Consider the following 19946-nt stretch of genomic DNA (forward strand, 5'->3'; position numbering starts at 1 on the left):
TGAATTTTCCAGGCGAGCCCTTTACACCTCACAGACCTGAGTTAGCAAAAAATCCCAATGCAAGGCTGTGGCTATTCATTGTAGAAGGAATAGACATCGAGACGGAGATCAGGTGCAGTCTCTGAGAAGAATTGAAGACAGAAAATGCCTACACTATGACACACCTTGCCTGTGAACCATGTACCACCTGGAGGTAGAGATATCTGTTCAGTATAAACCTAAATGCAGACAGCATTGGAATCTAAACAACGTTCTGCGTACATAGTCTGTAGACTGGCAGAGCACTGCTTTGGAGGTCACTTCAATGTAGTTCTCTCCCACCATATGATGGAAGAATAAACAATCGTGCTTTATCCAGCTCACCTGAGATCATTTTAAGCAAACTTCACAGCAACACGGTCTATCAAATTTTCCCAAAGAGCATAAGGGGAGAAGGTGGGAGAATGGTACTAAGTGAATTAATCATTTGGAGAGCCAATGCAGACATGATGGGCCGTATGTCCTCCTTCTGCACTATTACAATTGCGTGGTTCTGCGCCAGGACTGAGGAAGTGTCTAACAGTGGTCAGGGATAATATGGTTAGCCAGATACTGGAGGTTCTGAGCACCACAACAGAGAAATATCATCCAACCCCAACTCACTCCCATTTTGCTCCTCTCACTTTAGACGCGACACAAGAAAAACAGATTTGAATTTATATCACATTTATCATGGCTGCCTGACACCTTAAAGTAATTTAAGTGCAATTACTGTTGTAATGCAGGTTGGACAAACCAACTATATTGGATCACCCAGAGGAAGCATGACTTAGGACATGGACCACCCCCTCTACATCAGTGGTATTGGTGTGTTTATTGGATAGGGCCATGGAAAGATATTGAGTTCTGGAAGGTGGGGTGGGTAGGGGGAAAGGGTAGGGGGAAGATGACAGTTCAGCTTTGATGAGCGGTGTGTTCTTAACATGCAGGAGCTGTTTGGAAAATTAAAGCAAGAGAGTGCCAGGAGATATCTGTTTCTGGAAGTAATCCTTGTCGTCAGGGTTCCAGCCTAATTTTCCTCCCCAAATGTAATCTTCTTTCAAATCCTTGGCTTGTTCTTGTAAACCTGCAGCCATGAGATCCATGTCTTGCCTCACTGAATGCAACAAATATTGGCCATTTAATCATGGATTGTTGGAAAGTCTGTCAGAAGGTGAAAATGTTGTGGTGCCAACACTTGGTGTCTTCTTTGAGCCGACAAACCATTTCTCCTGGCATCAGCACCTGGCCTCGTGCAGAAATGATTGGCAGGTTGGTTTTTCTGGTAAATGTGTCCTGGGTTGGGGCTCCCATCATCAGTATCTCTTAAATTATTATTCCCATCATCTTCTCAGCTCTGGGATTCCCGTCCTTGAAATGGTGCCTATCATTGGTCACATCACTCTGGCACTGCCTCTGGAGTGAAACTGAGGACAAAATAGCCAAAGAGATCGGGAATATTTTTTTCAAGCCCATTCCTCCATGTCAGAAAGATCTGGAAGGTTTCAAAGAGGGCGGGCTCCGATCCATTTCACACATCAAGAGATTGAATCTGTCACTGGCTGGCGGGTTAAACAGTGCTCAGCATGGGCAGGTTTCCCTGACAGGCAGCAGGAGAAGAGGAGTTTTCACTCTCCATCCCTCAGCAAACACCTGAGGCAGGTGAGCAGCCCCCGCGCGCGCTCTGCACTGACTGCACGCGCGGCGAAGCTCGCGCTGCAGCTGCCAACTGCCCAACGGCCGCAGCTCGCGAGGGGCGGGGAGACAGGGTGAGGGGGAAGGAGCTGAGTGAGGGGGAGGGAGCAGAGCGAGGGGAGGGGGCAGAGCGAGAGGGGAGGGGCAGAGTGACAGGGGAGGGGGCAGGGCGGGGGGGGGGCCAGAGTGAGGGGGGAAGGGGGCAGAGTGAGGAGGAGGAGACAGAGTGAGGGAGGCAGAGATGGGGGAAGGGCAGAATGAGGGGGAGGGGGCAGAGTGAGGGGGTGGGGGCAGAATGAGGGGGAGGGGGCAGAGTGTGGGAGGGGCCAGAGTGAGGGGGGAGGGGGCAGGGTGAGGAGGAGGAGACAGAGTGAGGGAGGCAGAGATAGGGGGAAGGGCAGAATGAGGGGGAGGAGGCAGAGTGAGGGGGTCAGGGAGAGTGAGGGGGAGGGGGCAGAGTGGGGGAGGGAGCAGAGTGAGGGGGAAGGGGGCAGAGTGAGGGGGTGGGGCAGAGTGAGGGGAGAGGGGCAGGGCGGGAGGGGAGGGGGCAGAGTGGGGGGGGGCAGCGTGATGGGGAGGGAGCAGAGCGAGGGGGAGGGGACAGAGCGAGGGGAGGGGGCAGAGTGAGAGGAGGGGGCAGAGTGAGAGGGGAGGGGACAGAGCAAGAGCGAGGGAGCAGAGCGAGGGGAGGGGGCAGAGTGAGGGGGAAGGGGGCTGAGTGAGGGGGTGGGGCAGAGTGAGGGGGAGAGGCAGATTGAGGGGAGCAGAGTGAGGGGGAGGGGGCAGAGTGGGGGAGGGAGCAGAGTGAGGGGGAAGGGGGCAGAGTGAGGGGGTGGGGCAGAGTGAGGGGGAGGGGGCAGATTGAGGGGGGAGGGGGCAGAGTGAGAGGGAGGGGGCAGGATGAGGGGAGGGGGCAGAGTGAGGGGGAGAGGACAGATTGAGGGGGAATGGGCAGAGTGAGGGGGAGGGGCAGAGTGGGGCAGCAGAGTGAGGAGGCAGAGATAAGGGAAGGGCAGAATGAGGGGGGAGGGGGCAGAGCGAGGGGGAGGGGGCAGAGTGAGGGGGAGGGAGGGGAAAGGGTAAGGTATTTGGGCAGCCTGAAGGAAAGAGGTGGGATAATGAAGGGACAGGCTGAGAGTGGAAGTAGGGGGATCAGGGGAAGAGCTTGAAGATGGAGATTTGTAAAAATTGACTGGGAAGAGGGAGGAAGAAAGAGTGGGGGACAAAAAGGAATCGGGGGTTGAGGAAAGAGAAATAGGATATGAGAGAGGAATTGGAAGCAAAGAAAATGAATTAAGACAGTGATGGGCAACCTGCAGCCTGGGGCCACATGTGGTCCAATTGGGTTCTGCATGTGGCTCATGAGACATTTTCTTGACTGTTGCCTGTGCACGGGGTTGCCACATTCTGCTGATTTCCATTTATGTAGTCTTTTCCCGACCCGTCTGACAAAGTGATTTGCACATAAAGCAAGGCAAATGAAGTGAGGTCCGTGCTGACCCCCTGATACATTAACCCACTCAATAAACCCCCCAATACATTAACCCTCTCACTGAACCCCCAATACATTAACCCTCTTACTGACACCCCCGATACATTAACCCTCTCACTGACCCCACCTACACATTAATCCTCTCACTGAACCCCCCATACACTAACCCTCTCACTGCCCCCCAATACATTAACCCTTTCACTGACCTCTCCCGATACATTAACCCTCTCACTGAGCCCCTCCGATACATTCACCCTCTCACTGATACCCCTGATACATTACCCCTCTCACTGACCCCTCCCAATACATTAACCCTCTCATTGAACCCCCTCGATACAGTCACCCTCTGACTGACCTCCCCTCCCTCCCCCAGTGCAATAACATGCTCACAACATTGACTTGAGAGCCATGCACTGCCTCTGTACCCAAACCAGGGAACTCACCTCCAAACACCATGGTCTGGGTCTCAGCTCCTCCCTCTGCAACTGGAACCTGAACTTCCTAACCCACAGACCATAGTCAGTAAGGGTAGGCAGCATCACCTCCTCCATGATCATCCTCAGTACCGATGGCCCACAATGCTGTGTTCTTAGCCCCCTATTATACTTCTTATACGCCGATGACTGTATGGCCAAATTCTCCCACAACTCGATTTTCAAGTTTACTGATGACACCACTGTAGTTGGTCAGGTCTCAAACAATGATGAGACGGAGTACAGGAAAGAGATAGAGAATTTGGTGAACTGGTGTGACGACAATAATGTCTCCCTCAATGTCAGCAAACCAAAGGAGATAGTCATCGACTTTAGGAGGTGTAGTGATGACATGCCCCTGTCTACATCAATGGCGACGAAGTAGAAATGCTCAACAGCTTCAAATATTTAGGTGTGCAGGTCACCATGTCAGTTACGATTCTCACCACCTTTTACACATGCACCAGAGAAAACATTCTTTCTGGTTGTATCACAGCTTGCTATGGCTCCTGCTCTGACCAATACCACGAGAAACTAAAGAATGTCGTAAACAAAGCCCATCACTCAAATCAGTCTCCCACCCATTGACACTGTCTACACTTCCACTGCCTCAGAAAAGCAGCCAGCATAATTAAAGACCCCACACACCCCGGACATTCTCACTTCCACCTTCTTCCATCAGGGAAAAAGGTACAAAAATCTAAGGTCACGGGCCAAATGACTCAAGAACAGATTCTTCCCTGCTGCCATCAGACTTTTGAATGGACCTACCTTGCATTAAATTGATCTTTCTCTCCACCTTAGCTATGACTGTAACACTACATTCTGCACTCTATCCTTTCCTTCCTTATGTACAGTATGCTTTGTATAGCATGCAAGAAACAATATTTTTCATTGTACACTAATACATGTGACAAAAATATATCAAATCAAAGTGTTAAAATTTATTTTTACCATTTGAAGTTGATGATAGTTCTATGCATATATAAATGATTAAGCATTTTCCATTATTCATTATGAAAAATTTGGCATTTATTGAATGTATTTAATCTTATTCATGGGATCATGATTAGTGAACAAGCCTGATTTCAATCCTGCAACCCACTGAGATGACAGAGGGCCACTCATTTGGCCCACTCACCGATTTAAGTTTGCCGTCACTAAATTAAGAGATGAAAGGTGAGAATGTGAGGAATGGGCGCAGGAAGAATGAAAAGATCCCAAGGATGATTGGAAGAGACCAAGGAATGGGGATTAATCTGCCATTCCACATTATTATCTCTGTATCCCTTAGAGAATAAGGGACACAGAGGTAGTAATGTGGAATGGCAGCAAAGGAATGGGCAGTTTGTAATACACGAAGATCAGAAGAGGAATTAGGTCAGTACAACACACCAGCCATCCAAGAATGAGTTCACAGTTTCAACAGTAACATCAAGGAGTAGAGATGCGGGTTGTGATGTGATGGTGCACCACTAATGTGCAGCTTCACTGCATGAAGATCCAAGATCCATTCTTCCCCTTCAACTTTTCTCATTTTCTTCAGCTCGACATCATAAATCACCAAGAAGCCCACTTCGCTTTGCAGTAGGGAGACACGCAAGTTTATTACCAAGTAATATTTCGAAGTTATTTTTAATTTATTTATTTTCAGGATGTGGGCATTGCTGAAAAGGCCAGCATTTATTGTCCAATCCTACTGCCTTTAAGTTAAAGCAGAAGATCACGGGCTTAATTCCTGTTAGTAAACTCATAGCAAGAGTATAGGACTGCTACAAACAGCCTCTTCCCCCTTTGCTAGTGAGGGGTGGGGGAGAGGGGCTGGGGGTTGTAGCGGTAAAGGGATATGAGGTATAATTCCCAGGGTTGATTGCAATGTAATGACCATGTGTCTCGCATGTGCACAGGAAAGGATTTAGAAATAAGGCTCAGATGCATCAAATATCCCACTAGCATTCACTATCACACCCCAAACATAATGTACAATCACTGGGAGAGTAATAATTTTGGGAGGGTGGTAAAGGAGGGTAAGAGCATTGGGAGTGAAAGAAAATGAAGGAACAAGTTATCTCAGCAGTTGTACAGAACAATTTTGTAAGAGTGCTTGGGATCAGGTTGACTGGTTCCACTGCAGTTGGAGAATAGTACTGCAGAGAGACTAAAAATAACCAAAATTAAAGTGTAAGAATCTTTATTTAAATCTTACCACCACCGCAGCCTCCTCGCCTGATAGCTACATTATCAATTGCTGTATCGCCATACTCAGTCTCTCCACGGATTGCCTCGAAAATTACCTATAACATTAACAATAATTAAGAATCTGCTTAACATCATCCATTGCACAAGTTACCCATATTAGAACAATGTCACACTGTGATGTGCTGGTTCAGCACCAATCTGTTACTTCACTGCATGATGGGATGCAAGATCCATTTTCTCCTATTCTAATTTTCTTTGGTTTCCCTTCTGAAGGCATCAAATCCTAAGGAAGTGGACAGATCCACTCGTGCTGACCTCTCTCTCCAACTCAGCTCCTCACCCCTCTGGGATTTATGCATTCCTTATGCTTGACACTTAATGTCAACATGCTTTTTGACCTGGTGGAGAATCAGAAGTTAGGCCGATCCAGTCCTCTCCTCAGTGTCTGTACATGAACTTCCAACAGAGGTACTGTATGAGCTGTGGTTTGTGATTAGTTCAATTGTCAGGTGGAGAGAAAGGAGTATTGAGCAGAGTAGTAGGGGGTGGGGGTGATGCTGGTGAACTTGACAGGTTGGATGTTGAGAGGATGGGTCCTCTTGTGGGAAAGTCTAAAACTAGGGACACAGTGTATAAATGATGGGTCTCCAATTTAAGATGGAGACGAGGAGATTTTTTTTCTCAGAGGGTCATTAATATGTGGTATTCTATTCCCCAAAGAGCAAATTTAACAAGGGAGTTAAGAGTTATGATAGGTGGACAAGACAGTAGAGTTGAGGCCATAAACAGATCAGCCAGGATGTTATCAAATGGCTGAGCATGTTTGAGTGACCAAATAGAACATAGAACATAGAACTTAGAACATTACAGCGCAGAACAGGCCCTTCGGCCCACGATGTTGCGCCGACCAGTTACAAAACAATGACCCACTAACCTAAACCAATCCCTTTTCATCCATAAACCTATCCACGGATCTCTTAAACGCCCCCAAACTAGGCGCATTTACAACTGCAGCAGGCAGGGCATTCCAATCCCTCACCACCCTCTGGGTAAAGAACCTACCCCTGACATCCGTCCTATAACTACCCCCCCTTAATTTAAAACCATGCCCCCTCGTGCTAGATTTCTCCATCAGAGGAAAAAGGCTATCACTATCCACCCTATCTAAACCTCTAATCATCTTATATGTTTCAATAAGATCCCCTCTTAGCCGCCTTCTTTCCAGCGAAAACAACCCCAAATCCCTCAGCCTCTCCTCATAGGACCTCCCCTCCATACCAGGCAACATCCTGGTAAACCTCCTCTGCACCCTCTCCAAAGCCTCCACATCCTTCCTGTAATGTGGGGACCAGAACTGCACACAGTACTCCAAGTGCGGCCGCACCAGAGTTGTGTACAGTTGCAACATAACGCTGCGACTCCTAAATTCAATCCCCCTACCAATAAACGCCAAGACACCGTATGCCTTCTTAACAACCTTATCTACTTGATTCCCAACTTTCAGGGATCTATGTACACATACACCTAGATCCCTCTGCTCATCCACACTATTCAAAGTCCTCCCGTTAGCCCTATACTCGACACATCTGTTATTCCTACCAAAGTGAATTACCTCACACTTCTCCGCATTAAACTCCATCCGCTACCTCTCGGCCCAGCTCTGCAACCTGTCTAAGTCTTCCTGCAAACTATGACACCCTTCCTCACTATCTACCACACCTCCGACTTTGGTGTCATCAGCAAATTTACTAATCCACCCAACTATACCCTCATCCAGATCATTAATAAAAATTACAAACAGCAGTGGCCCCAAAACAGATCCCTGAGGCACACCACTCGTAACCGAACTCCATAATGAATATTTACCATCAACCACCACCCTCTGTCTCCTATCCGCTAGCCAATTCCTGATCCAATTCCCTAGATCACCCCCAATCCCATACATCTGCATTTTCTGCAGAAGCCTACCATGGTGAACCTTATCAAACGCCTTACTAAAATCCATATACACCACGTCCACTGCCTTACCCCCATCCACCTCTTTGGTCACTTTCTCAAAAAACTCAATAAGGTTAGTAAGGCACGACCTACCCGCCACAAAACCATGCTGACTATCTCCAATCAATTCATTACTCTCCAAATAACTATAAATCCTATCCCTAATAATTTTTTCTAAAACCTTGCCCACAACAGAAGTGAGACTCACCGGTCTATAATTCCCGGGGAAGTCTCTGTTCCCCTTCTTAAACAATGGGACAACATTCGCTAACCTCCAATCTTCCGGTACTATACCAGAGGCCAACGACGACCTAAAGATCAGAGCCAGAGGCTCTGCAATCACTTCTCTTGCCTCCCAGAGAATCCTGGGGTAAATCCCATCCGGACCAGGGGACTTATCTATTTTCAGACCCTCCAGAATATCCAGCACATCCTCCTTATCAACTGTAACACTGTCAATTCTACTCCCCTGCAACCCAGTGTCCTCCTCAGCTATATCCATGTCCCCCTGCGTGAACACTGAAGAGAAATATTGGTTTAATGCCTCTCCAATCTCCTCCAGTTCCACACATAACTTCCCTCTGCTGTCTATAACTGGCCCTAATCTTGCCCTAACCAACCTTCTGTTCTTGACATACCTATAAGAACGCCTTAGGATTCTCCTTAACCCTATCAGCCAAAGTCTTCTCATGTCCTCTTTTAGCCCTTCTTAGCTCACTCTTCAACTCCCTCCTAGCCAATCTAAAGTTTTCTAGTGCACTACCCGAGCCCTCACGTCTCATCCGAACATAAGCCTCCTTTTTCCTTTTAACCAACGAATCAACTTTTTTGGTGCACCACGGTTCCCTAGCCCTACCAATTCCTCCTTGCCTGACAGGGACATACCTATCACGGGCTCGCAATAGCTGCTCCTTGAAAAAACTCCACATTTCGGACGTTCCCAGTCCCTGTAATCTCCTAGTCCAACCTATGCTTCCTAATTCTCTCCTAATAGCCTCATAATTACCCTTCCCCCAGCTAAAACCACTGGCCCGAGGTTCATGCCTATCCCTTTCCATCACTAAGGTGAACGTAACCAAATTGTGGTCACTATCACCAAAATGCACACCAACTTCCAAGTCTAGCACCTGGTCTGGCTCATTTCCCAGCACCAAATCCAATATAGCCTCACCTCTAGTTGGCCTATCTACATACTGAGTCAAAAAACCTTCCTGCACGCTTTGTACAAAAACTGACCCCTCTAACGAGCTAGAGCTATAACAATTCCAATCAATATTAGTAAAGTTAAAATCTCCCATAACAATTACCCTATTACTTTCACTCCTAACCAGGATCGTCTCCGCAATCCTTTCCTCAACCTCTCTCAAACTTTTAGGAGGTCTATAAAAGACTCCCAACAGGGTGACCTCTCCACTCCTATTTCTAATCTCTGCCCATACTACCTCAACAGACAAGTCCTCATCAAACTTCCTCTCTGACACTGTGATACAGTCCCTGACCAATAATGCTACCCCTCCCCCCCTTCTACCTCCTTCTCTACTCCGACTGAAACATTTGAACCCCGGGACCTGCAGCAACCATTCCTGCCCCTGCTCTATCCATGTCTCTGAAATGGCCACAACATCGAAGTCCCAAATGGGACTAATCCCAAATGGCCTAATCCTGCTCTGAATTTTGTGTTACATTCTTATGGTTATCCTCAGCTGTGGCCAACTGAGAAGGAATATAACTAGAGATTCAGGGAGCTGGTGGACAGGCCATGTGCCCCTGTGGGATTTACATGGTGAAAAACAAACACGATTTCATATCGTTCCGGAATAAATAAACCTGTTACAATGCCCATGAAACATAGCCTGAGTAATTAAATCACCTGTATGTTGGATTTTGTTGGAAAATTAACTGTTCTTGAGGCATACATCCAAGAGGAGTCTTGATTGCCTCTTTTACTCCACACTTCTGATTCAGTTGTATAATTTTTAACCAGAACCTTCAGTTCATTTTGTTCCTCAGACCCCAGCATATGGTACCAAAAATCGATGCATATTTCCCCAGACACGCTGATTTCCTCACTCTCCAATCTAATGAATGCAGATGGAACAAAGTTGCTGGCTTCTTGGTAAATGAAGTATCCACCTACATACAGCAATGAAAAAAAAGGTTCAGTACAACTTTTAAAAATCACTGATTCACCATAATTGTACCAATCAGCTTGCCCTTTCTTAGTTGCACAGTTTAACTCGTAGAATGCCACAGGATTCAGTCATCAAGCCCCAACTATTTACAATCGATATTAATAACTGCCAATTCAAAACATTTTGGTGACAGTCAGTCCTAATTCTTGAGCATTGCTGAAAAAAGGGACATGCTGTCAAAGCTTTTTGTCTTGGTCTCAACAGGACAGATTTGCAAGAATACCAATTCTAGATGGAACAATAATTTATACTGCGTGAGAACAGAATGCTGATTGGTTGGCAAAAGGCCTCTAATTGATAGAAGCATTATCATGGGAGAATGCACAAGGGAACAGTTAACTGCCAAGCTAATAAATGCAGTCACGCAAATTAATCTAAACAGAAACCTGAAGAAAAAAAATCATTTCTCAAACAAGTGCAGTTTTGAGCACAATTGTATTGCCAGTTACGCTGATTGAGCTTAAATTACCCCTTAATGTCAGGGAGATTAGCAGGGTAAATACATGGGATTATGAGGATACGGCCTGGGTGGGATTATTGTTGGTACAGGCTTAATGGGCCAAATGGCCTCCTTCTGCACTGTAGGGATTCTATGATTCTATAATTGCACCCAGATAGAAACTCGACCCTCGAGTGCTTATAGTATGTAATGTAGCACAGTGGGGCTGAACCTTTTTCCATGTTAGTTTTATTTCTTAGCCAGTGCTTTACTTGGCTAACAAAATTGTGCAAAACAGATTTTTAGATTCAATAACATATAATCAAATGGTTTATCTTTGATCTGCCTCAGCAGTATCATTTTGGCAACCTAACAACAACAACTTGCATTTCTAAAGCACTTCAATCATAGTAGAACATTCCAAAGCACAACATAACAGTAATTATCAACAAAATTTGACACAGAGCCGCATATAGAGATATTGGGCAGGTGGTCAAAATCTCTATCAAAGCGGTAAATATGAAGGAGCATCTTAAAGGAGGAAAGAGAGATGGGGAGGTTTGGGGCCAAACTCAAGATCGCAGTGTTGAGGAATCTCACCTCCATTTGGATAATCTCCATCAGGACCAGTTCCCAGTGTTGGTGTAGCGTGTCTGTTTCTTATCCAGTTTCCATTGTCCCCCTCACAGGTCTGGATCCAGTCACAAAACGGCTGTGAGTTGTTATTGAAATCACATCTCGTGATGTAGTCTAGAAGGAAGGCACTAAAATGAGCCACTTTTAATTTTCGGATAATTTTAGGGATTGATGGCTCATAATTGTTGGGAATCAAATGGAGAACTGCAATTTATTGTGGAATATACAAAAGCAAAAAGAAAAACCCCTTAGCTGCTGGTAATCCAAAACCAAAGCAGAAAACACCCAGTTGGCCAGGCAGCACCTGTGTGTTCAGTGCACACAGCCATTTCATCCGTTAGCATAAACTGAATTAGCTAGACAGTGGCATCTCATAGTTTGGATCATAGGATGAAGTTGTCATTGTCCACTTGGCACTTTAATGAAGAAAATGTTATTTTTTAATATTTCTGGAGTCTACTGTGGGTATTATGCAAAGGAGGATTGTATATGTGGTGTGTGTGTGTGTGTGTGTGTGTGTGTGTGTGTGTGTGTGTGTGTGTGTGTGTGTGTGTGTGTGTAACTTGTTAAGTTGGGACTGAGGGCAGGATTTTCTAGCTGCGCTCACCCCAAAACTGAAAAATTCCACCTGAGTTCAACGGATCTTTGCAAGGTCTGCCCCCCAACCATTATGGTTCCTTCAATCCATCAAATCTGCACCAACATGTGAGGACCACCTAGCCTACCTAATCTTATTTACCAGCCCATAGCCTTGGGTTATGACATACCAGGTGCTCATCCAGATACTTTTTAAAGGGCATGAGGCAACTCATCTGTACCACTCTCCCAGGCCGCGCATTCCAGACTGTCACCACGCTCTGGGTAAAAAGGTTTTTTCCTCACATTTCCCCTGAACTTCCTGCCCCTCACCTTGAACTTGTGTCCTCTCATGACTGACACTTCAACTAAGGGGAACATCTGCTTCCTATCCATCCTGTCCATGCCCCGCATAATCTTGTAAACCTCAATCAGATCGCTCCTCAGTCTTCTCTGCTCCAATGAAAATATCCCAGATCTATGCCTCCTCTCTTCATAACTTAAACGTTCCATGCCAGACAGCATTCTGGTGAATCTCCTCTGCACCCCCTTCAGAGCAATCACATCAAAGGGGCTGGTTGTGAAAGGCAGGCAACATTTATTGCCCATCCCTAGTTGCCCTTGTTCAAAAGGCAGTTGAGAATCACCATATCACTGTGGCTCTGGAGTCACATGTAGGCCAGACTTAATTATGGCCAAATTAGATGTTCCACAGGTAAACACAATTTGGGTAGAAATTTGTATGAGGAGATAGGGTGGCACGGCTGCACAGTGGTTAGCACTGCTACCTCACAGTGCCGTAGACCTGGGTTCAATTCCTGGCTTGGGTCACTGTCTGTGTGGAGTTTGCACATTCTCCCTGTGTCTACATGGGTTTCTTCCAGATGCTCTGGTTTCCTCCCACAGTCCAAAAGACATGCTGGTTAGGTACATTGGCTATGCTAAATTCTCTTTCAGTGTACCCAAACAGGCACCAGAGTGTGGTGACAGGGGATTTTCACAGTAACTTCATTGCAGTGTTAATGTATGCCTACTTGTGACTTATAATTTAACCTTAACTGAAAATTTCAATTTTTAGCTGTTGAGTTTCAAAGAGTGTTAAGAAGGAATTTACACCTTAGGAAAGGTCATGAATAAGTTAGGCAGAGTTACTAAATTTTATTTTACCTCAAAGTTGTGGCCATAAGGAGAACATAAAATAATTTTTATATCCTGGCAAAGATAAATTTCAAAGAAGGATATGGGTAATGGGGAAAGATGAGAGAAAAAAAATATTTAAAGTGATGTTGGAAGCTGAGCTAGATGTGGCAGTATAAGATATCCTGAAGAGCATATTCTGTGCTGGGACAGAATTGTGAATAGCTTTCAGCCATCGCATGTTCCAGGAAGCAGGGGTTTTGTTTAAAATCTTTTTCCATAGAAAAGAGATAAGCCCTGTCATATATCTCCATTATAGCAACAGTGGGTAGTGCCTTTTGTTAACATTATTGGAAGTTTGTCAGTTAAATATCTTTGTGTACTGTTGTCTATATAGGTCTTTATTTATGAGTCTACCAGGTAAGAATTATTTCAGGGAAATGTTCTGTAAGGATAACTTTAAGAGTGTAAATGTAATCTTGTGTGTTTAACTTTTCTTTTGTTAATATGTTTTTAATTTTAATATTTTCAATCTTCAAAAGTGTCACTGGAATTAGTGGCTCCTGACTTTTGGACACTTTTTTTTGTGGTAAAATACAAATAGAAAACAGTTGTGATTACTCGTAATGTATTCCCTTTTCAGATGTGGCTGATATGCCAATTAACACCTGCCAGTCATAACACTTCTACCTAAGACCCTTGCCAACACTTCATTCACCCTTTTACTCAACAGTGGACTGTCAGTGATGTCCATACAGCCGTTTCCTCCATTTCCTCCTCCTTTTTGTCACCTGGTTATTCACCACCATCCCTGATTGAACGTGGCAATATTATCAAGCTTTCTGGTGCTAGTGGGACCATTTATCCCTGTCTATTTCCTGCTGCTTTTCATGGAGTTGTGTGTTTGACTCTCAGCAGGAGCTGTGTGTTTGACTCTCTGAGTTCCTACTTCACTCTGGGGTACACCTGGTACGTCTCCTGGTAGAACCTTCTGCTTCCTCCATTCAGCCATGCTAATCACCTAGATTGAAGAAACAAGAGCATCTGCCAGGTTAAAAATTGTGCTAGCATATTCAGAGTGCCACTGAGAGGCCAGGATGCCTCACTTAAACAAAGTGCTGGTGCAACATTAGACAACAAAGAAAATTAATTTCATCTAAATATGATGACTACGAGGGCATGTTACGGTCTGGAATTCTGCAGTGAGCGGAAAAGACATAGACAAGTTGGTGGAATAGGCAGACAGGGGTCAAATGAAGTTCAGTGCAGAAATGGTTCATTTTGGGGGGAAGAACATGGAGAGGCGATTAAATAAAGGGCACAAGTGAAGGGTTAGGGGGATAGGGTGGGGAGTGGGCCTGGGTAAGATGTTCTGTGATGCGCAATTCTGTAAATAAAAACTTATGAAGAATGAAAAAATTGGCTCCAGTTCTATCCTTCACCACCTGGCAGCATGTACCACTTCCCAACATGAACAACCCTCATCACAACGAGGACAGGTTCAATTCCTCACTGTCCCAACTCCCATAAATGCTGGATAACAAAAATAGAAAGAGAACATTCTAGATCAGCAAGCCACACACCCAAAACATATATCCATCTTTCATTCTTAGACAGTGGCTAGCCTGAAGTGCACTTTCCAAATTTTCTGACTTTATTTATAGACCAATATTCCCTGCAAACCAATATCCTTCACCAATTGACCAGATGTTTGAAAGGAACATACCTGCTCCTGGAACCCAGATGTTTAAACTCCTTTGCGATTGTGATAGGTCCTCCTCACTGCATGTTTAAAAAAGTCAGAATCAATGAATGGAAAATTTAGAACATTTTCAACAAATAATTAAAACCAAATATGATCATAGCAGTCTGTGAGGGACTAAAACCTCACACTATATTTTTATGAAATACATATAGGCATGCTCATTTCTATTTCTAAGATGTTAAAACCAAGCAAAGACCTTTAAAATGATAGGATCTATGTCTGTGACCCTCTAAACAAAAGAAGCCATTTGCCAATTTTAGGAAAGTTCACATCTCATTAACTTTGAGGAGTCACTAATGATCCCCTCTGAACAGTACAGTCAATTTCAAAGAGAACTATACAAAAGCCATTGGCATTTAATAACCCAGACTCACTTCTTCCAATCCTCCTGACTGTTCTTACTATTTGTTAAACCTCCTGCTTTTGTGACATCCACAAATTTTGACAATGTGTTCTCTATACCCAAGGAAAGATTATCTACACATACTGAAGACAGAAGTGGGCCCAGCACTGAGTTCTGCTGGTATATTTCTTCCAACATTGCCCCAATCGCCTGCTGCCTTGGAATGTCCTGCCTGAATGGGTAGTGGAAGCAGATTTAGTAATGGGTAAGACTTGGGTAAGATGGCTATAGAGTGGTATGGACCAAACGCAGACAATTGGGACTAGCTTAATGGTTAAAAAAAGTGACGTGGACAAGTTGGGCCGAAGGGCCTGTTTCCATGCTGTAAACTTCTATGATATGGACTTTAACCTGGTGTTGTGAGACTATTTACTGTAAACCTCTATGACTCTTACAACTTGCAAAACTGAGTCATAGTCAAAGAGTCATAGAGGTTTACAGCATGGAAATAGGCCCTTCAGCCCAACTTGTCCATGCTGCCTTTTTTTTAAAACCCCTAAACTATCCCAATTGCCCGCATTTGGCCCATATCCCTCTATACTCATCGTGACTATCTAAATGCTTTTTAAAAGATAAAATTGTACCCGCCTCTACTACTACCTCTGGCAGTTTGTTCCAGACACTCACCACCCTCTATGTGAAAAAATTGCCCCTCTGGATACTTTTGTATCTCTCCCCTCTCACCTTAAACCTATGCCCTCTAGTTTCAGACTCTCCTACCTTTGGGAAAGGTATTGTCCTTGTCTATTCCCCTCATTATTTTATAGACCTCTATACGATTATCTCTCAGCCTCCTATGCTGCAGAGAAAAAAGTCTCAGTCTATCCAGCCTCTCCTTATAACTCAATCCATCAAGTCCCAGTAGCATCCTAGTAAATCTTTTCTGCAGACTTTCTAGTTTAATAATATCTTTTCTACAATAGGGTGACCAGAATTGCACACAGTATTCCAAGTGTGGCCTTACCAATGTCTTGTACAACTTTAATAAGACGTCCCAACTCCTGTATTCAATGTTCTGGCCAATGAAACCAAGCATGCCGAATGTCTTTTTCACCACTCGGTCCACCTGTAACTCCACTTTCAAGGAGCTATGAACACGTACCGATAGATCTCTTTATTTTGTAACTCTCCCCAGTGTCCTACCATTAACTGAGTAAGTCCTGCCCTGGTTCAATTTACCAAAATGCATCCCCTCGCATTTATCTAAATTAAACTCCATCTGCCATTCGTCAGCCCACTAGCCCAATTGATCAAGATCTCATTGCAATTGGAGACAACTTTTTTTACTGTCCACTATGCCACCAATCTTGGTGTCATCTGTAAACTTACTAACTATGCCCCCTATATTCTCATCCAAATCATTAATATAAACGACAAATGCCACTGGCCCCAGCACTGATCCCTGAGGCACACCGCTGGTCACAAGCCTCCAGTTTGAAAAACAGCTCTCTACAACCACCCTCCGGCTACTGTCAAGAACCCAATTTTGTATCCATTTAGGTACCTCACCCTGGATCCCATGAGATTTAACTTTATGCAACAACCTACCATATGGTACCTTGTCAAAGGCCTTTCTAAAGTCCATGTAGACAATATCAACTGCACTGTCCTCATCTACCTTCTTGGTTACCCCTTCAAAAAACTCAATTAAATTTGTGAGACATGATTTTTCCACTCACAAAGCCACGCTGACAGTCCCTAATCAATACTTGTATCTCTAAATGCCTATAGATCCTGCCTCTCAAAATACCTTCCAACAACTTACCCACCACAGACGTGAGGCTCACTGGCCTGTAGTTCCCAGGCTTTTCCCTGCAGCCCTTTCTAAACAAAGGCACAACATTTGCCACCCTCCAATCTTCAGGCACCTCACCCGTGACTATCAATAATTCAAATATCTCTGCTAGGGAACTCGCAATTTCCTCCTTAGCCTCCCACAATGTCCTGAGATACATTTCATCAGGTCTTGCATGAATTGGATAAATAGTTGGAAAGGAGCAATCTGCAAGACTATAGGGAAAGTGCTGTGGGTGTGTGTGCAACTGATTGGAAAGCTTTTTCAAATATCCACATACAACACAATTAAACAAATAATTTCATTCTGTGCCTTCTGATTCTTAGTCTGTTTTAAATTGTTTTGGTATTTCCTCAGCACCCTCTAACCCTCAACCACTTCATGTCGCTCAATGCTTGTTTTGCAGATTTCTGTATAACAAATGTTCATTGTCAGTTAAAATTATTTTTGTAATTTGAGATTAGCTCCTGGTTTGTCCACCTCTATATTTTCCACTTGGATTTTCTTGCATTTTTATCACTTTCCAAATGTTCCTTACAATGATTTAAACAATGATGTTTAAAGATTGCCTGTTACTGCTCCTGTTTCTTGACAACTGAATTGTAACAATAGCCACTGTCCTTTCAGCTGTTTCACCTTTGCTGGGATGCACTTTATCTTCAGCCTAACCTTTCTAATAACTTTTTCAAGAATTTGGTTTTCCTCCGGAGGAAAGGGGTTCCTCCGAGTACTCCGGTTTCCTCCCACAGTCCAAAGGTGTGCTGGTTAGGTTGTTTGGCCATGCTAAGAAATTGCCCCTTAGTGTCCAGGGATGCATAGGTTAGGGGGATTAGTGGGTATAATGTGAGGGGATGTGGGGGTGCGGCCTGGGTGGGATTGTGTTCGGTGCAGACTCGATGGGCCGAAGGGCCTCTTTCTGCACTGTAGGGTTCTATGATTCAATGATTCTAGTTGTCCATCATAAATATTCATTCATTTCTCAATTCTTTAATAAATTTCACCTGCCCTCAAACTTCTGTTTTTTCAATGCCCAAGAGGATTGAAGATAATATCCCTATCACCATCCTGGATCTGAACTGAGAGCCAGTCCACAGTTGGCTCTATTGTTTGACTCATTATTCAAGAAAGGAAGAGAGACTTGCATTTATATAATACTTTCCACAACAGCCAGGCATCTCAAAGCGTTTATAGCCAATGAAGGTTTTTTAAAGTGTAGTTGCTCTTTTAATATAAGAATTGCGACAGCCAGTATGTGATGCTCACTCAAACAACAAATTGGCAAACACCAGATCATTTTTTAAAATTGATATTGATTGAGGATAAATATTAACCAGGATATCATTAAGAACTGCCCTGCTCTGAGAATCATAGACTCCCTAGAATGCAGAAGGAGGCCATTCAGCCCATCAAGCCTGCACTGACAACAAACCCAGCTAGGCCCTATCCCCGTAACATCACATATTTACCCCACTAATCCCCCTGACACTAAGGGACAATTTACCATGGTCAATCCACCTTGCACATCTTTGGACCATGGGAGGAAACCAGAGCACCTGGGGGAAACCCATGCAGACACAGGGAGAACATGCAAATTCCACACAGACAACCATGCCAGGCCGGAATCGAACATGGGTCTCTGGTCTGTGAGGCAGCAGTGCTAACCACTGTGCCACTAAGCTGCCCTGTCTTATCTATTGTTCAAAATAGTGCCTTGGGTTATTTTGCGTCCTGTTGTACAGATAAACGGGGCCTCAGTTTTTTTTAAGTTTTAAAATTTAAAGTTTATTTATTAGTGTCATAACTAGGCTTACATTAACACTGCAATGAAGTTACCATGAAAATCCCCTAGTCGCCACAGTCCAGTGCCTGTTCAGATACACTGAGGGAGAATTTAACAAGGCCGATGCACCCTAACCAGCATGTCTTTCCAGCAGTGGGAGGAAACTGGAGCACCCGGAGGAAACCCACGCAGACACTGGAAGAACGTGCAAACTCTGCACAGGCAGTGACCTAAGCTGGGAATCAAACCCGGGTCCCTGGCGCTGTGAGGCAGCAGTGTCAACCACTGTGCTACCATGCCACCTATTGTATGTTAATATCTAATCCGAAAGACAGCACCTCCAACTGCACAGCGCCCCCTCAGCTCTCTACTGGATTGTCAACCTTGATTTTTGCACTCATTCCCTGAAGTTGGACTTGGATCTGGAATCTTGTGGCAGCAAGTATAGATAAAACTGTCAAATGATAAAAGGGTCAAGGCTTATCCAATTCGCCTCTTATTATTCAGTCCATGATCTGAGTGTCTTGGTGCATGAATCATAGAAGAATATTATGCACATACAGCAAATAATTAGGAAAGTGAATAGAATGTTATCATTTATTGTGAGGAGGAAGTCCTTACAAAAGTAGCGAGGTTATACTTCCATTATACAGGACAGTAGTGAAACCACACGTGCAATATTAATCTCTTTATTTAAGAAAAGATGTAAATACAGTCCAGAGAAGGTTTACTAGACTAATACCAGGAATGGGTGGATTGTTTTATACACAAAGGTTGGAGAGGTTAGATTTGTATCCATTAGATTTTAGAAGAGTAAGAAATTACTTGATTAAAACCTTTAAGATTCTGAGGGGTATGGACAGAGTGGATGTGGACTTTTGGTCCATTTGGAAAGTTTGTCTAAACATTATTAGGAAGGAGGTTTTTAATCAAGTCTTTCAAATAGTGAGACTTGTATCTGGACCCTTCTCCTTCAACAGGACCTGCAGCATGGTGGCACAGCGGCTAGCATTGCTGCTTCACAGCACCAAGGACCCGGGTGTGATTCCAGGCTTGGGTCACTGTCTGTGTGAAGTTTGAATGTTCTCCCTGTCTCCCCCCAGGTGCTCCGGTTTCCTCCCACAGTCTGAAAGACATGCTGGTTAAATGCGTTGATTCGAACAGATGCCAGAGTGTGGCGACTAGGGAAATTTCACAGTAACTTCATTGCAGTGTTAATATAAGCCCTACTTGTGACTAATAAATTAACTTTAACTTTCACATGTATCAATTCACTTTCTACTTCTATATTTCATTGAGTCTATCACTCATGAAGCAGTGAGGGGATGAAGAACATTAAGGCGCTTTC

General features: G+C 44.4%; 1 protein-coding gene across 1 annotated transcript in view; it reads right to left on the reverse strand.

Annotated features, from left to right (window-relative positions):
- Nucleotides 1-13609, reverse strand: part of LOC145341274 (IgGFc-binding protein-like) — a 75280-nt gene extending 61671 nt beyond the window's left edge. The window contains exons 1-4 of the mRNA XM_080186199.1: nucleotides 13546-13609; nucleotides 11107-11256; nucleotides 9746-10008; nucleotides 5885-5972 (exon numbers count right to left, since the gene is read on the reverse strand). Of these exons, the coding sequence (XP_080042325.1) occupies nucleotides 5885-5972; nucleotides 9746-10008; nucleotides 11107-11256; nucleotides 13546-13609 (565 nt within the window). The remainder of the gene's footprint in view (nucleotides 1-5884; nucleotides 5973-9745; nucleotides 10009-11106; nucleotides 11257-13545) is intronic.
- Nucleotides 13610-19946: the final 6337 nt, after the last annotated feature.

The sequence above is a fragment of the Carcharhinus amblyrhynchos genome, chromosome 3, assembly GCF_965287045.1.
Source record: "Carcharhinus amblyrhynchos chromosome 3, sCarAmb.v2.hapA, whole genome shotgun sequence".
Taxonomy (NCBI): domain Eukaryota; kingdom Metazoa; phylum Chordata; class Chondrichthyes; order Carcharhiniformes; family Carcharhinidae; genus Carcharhinus; species Carcharhinus amblyrhynchos.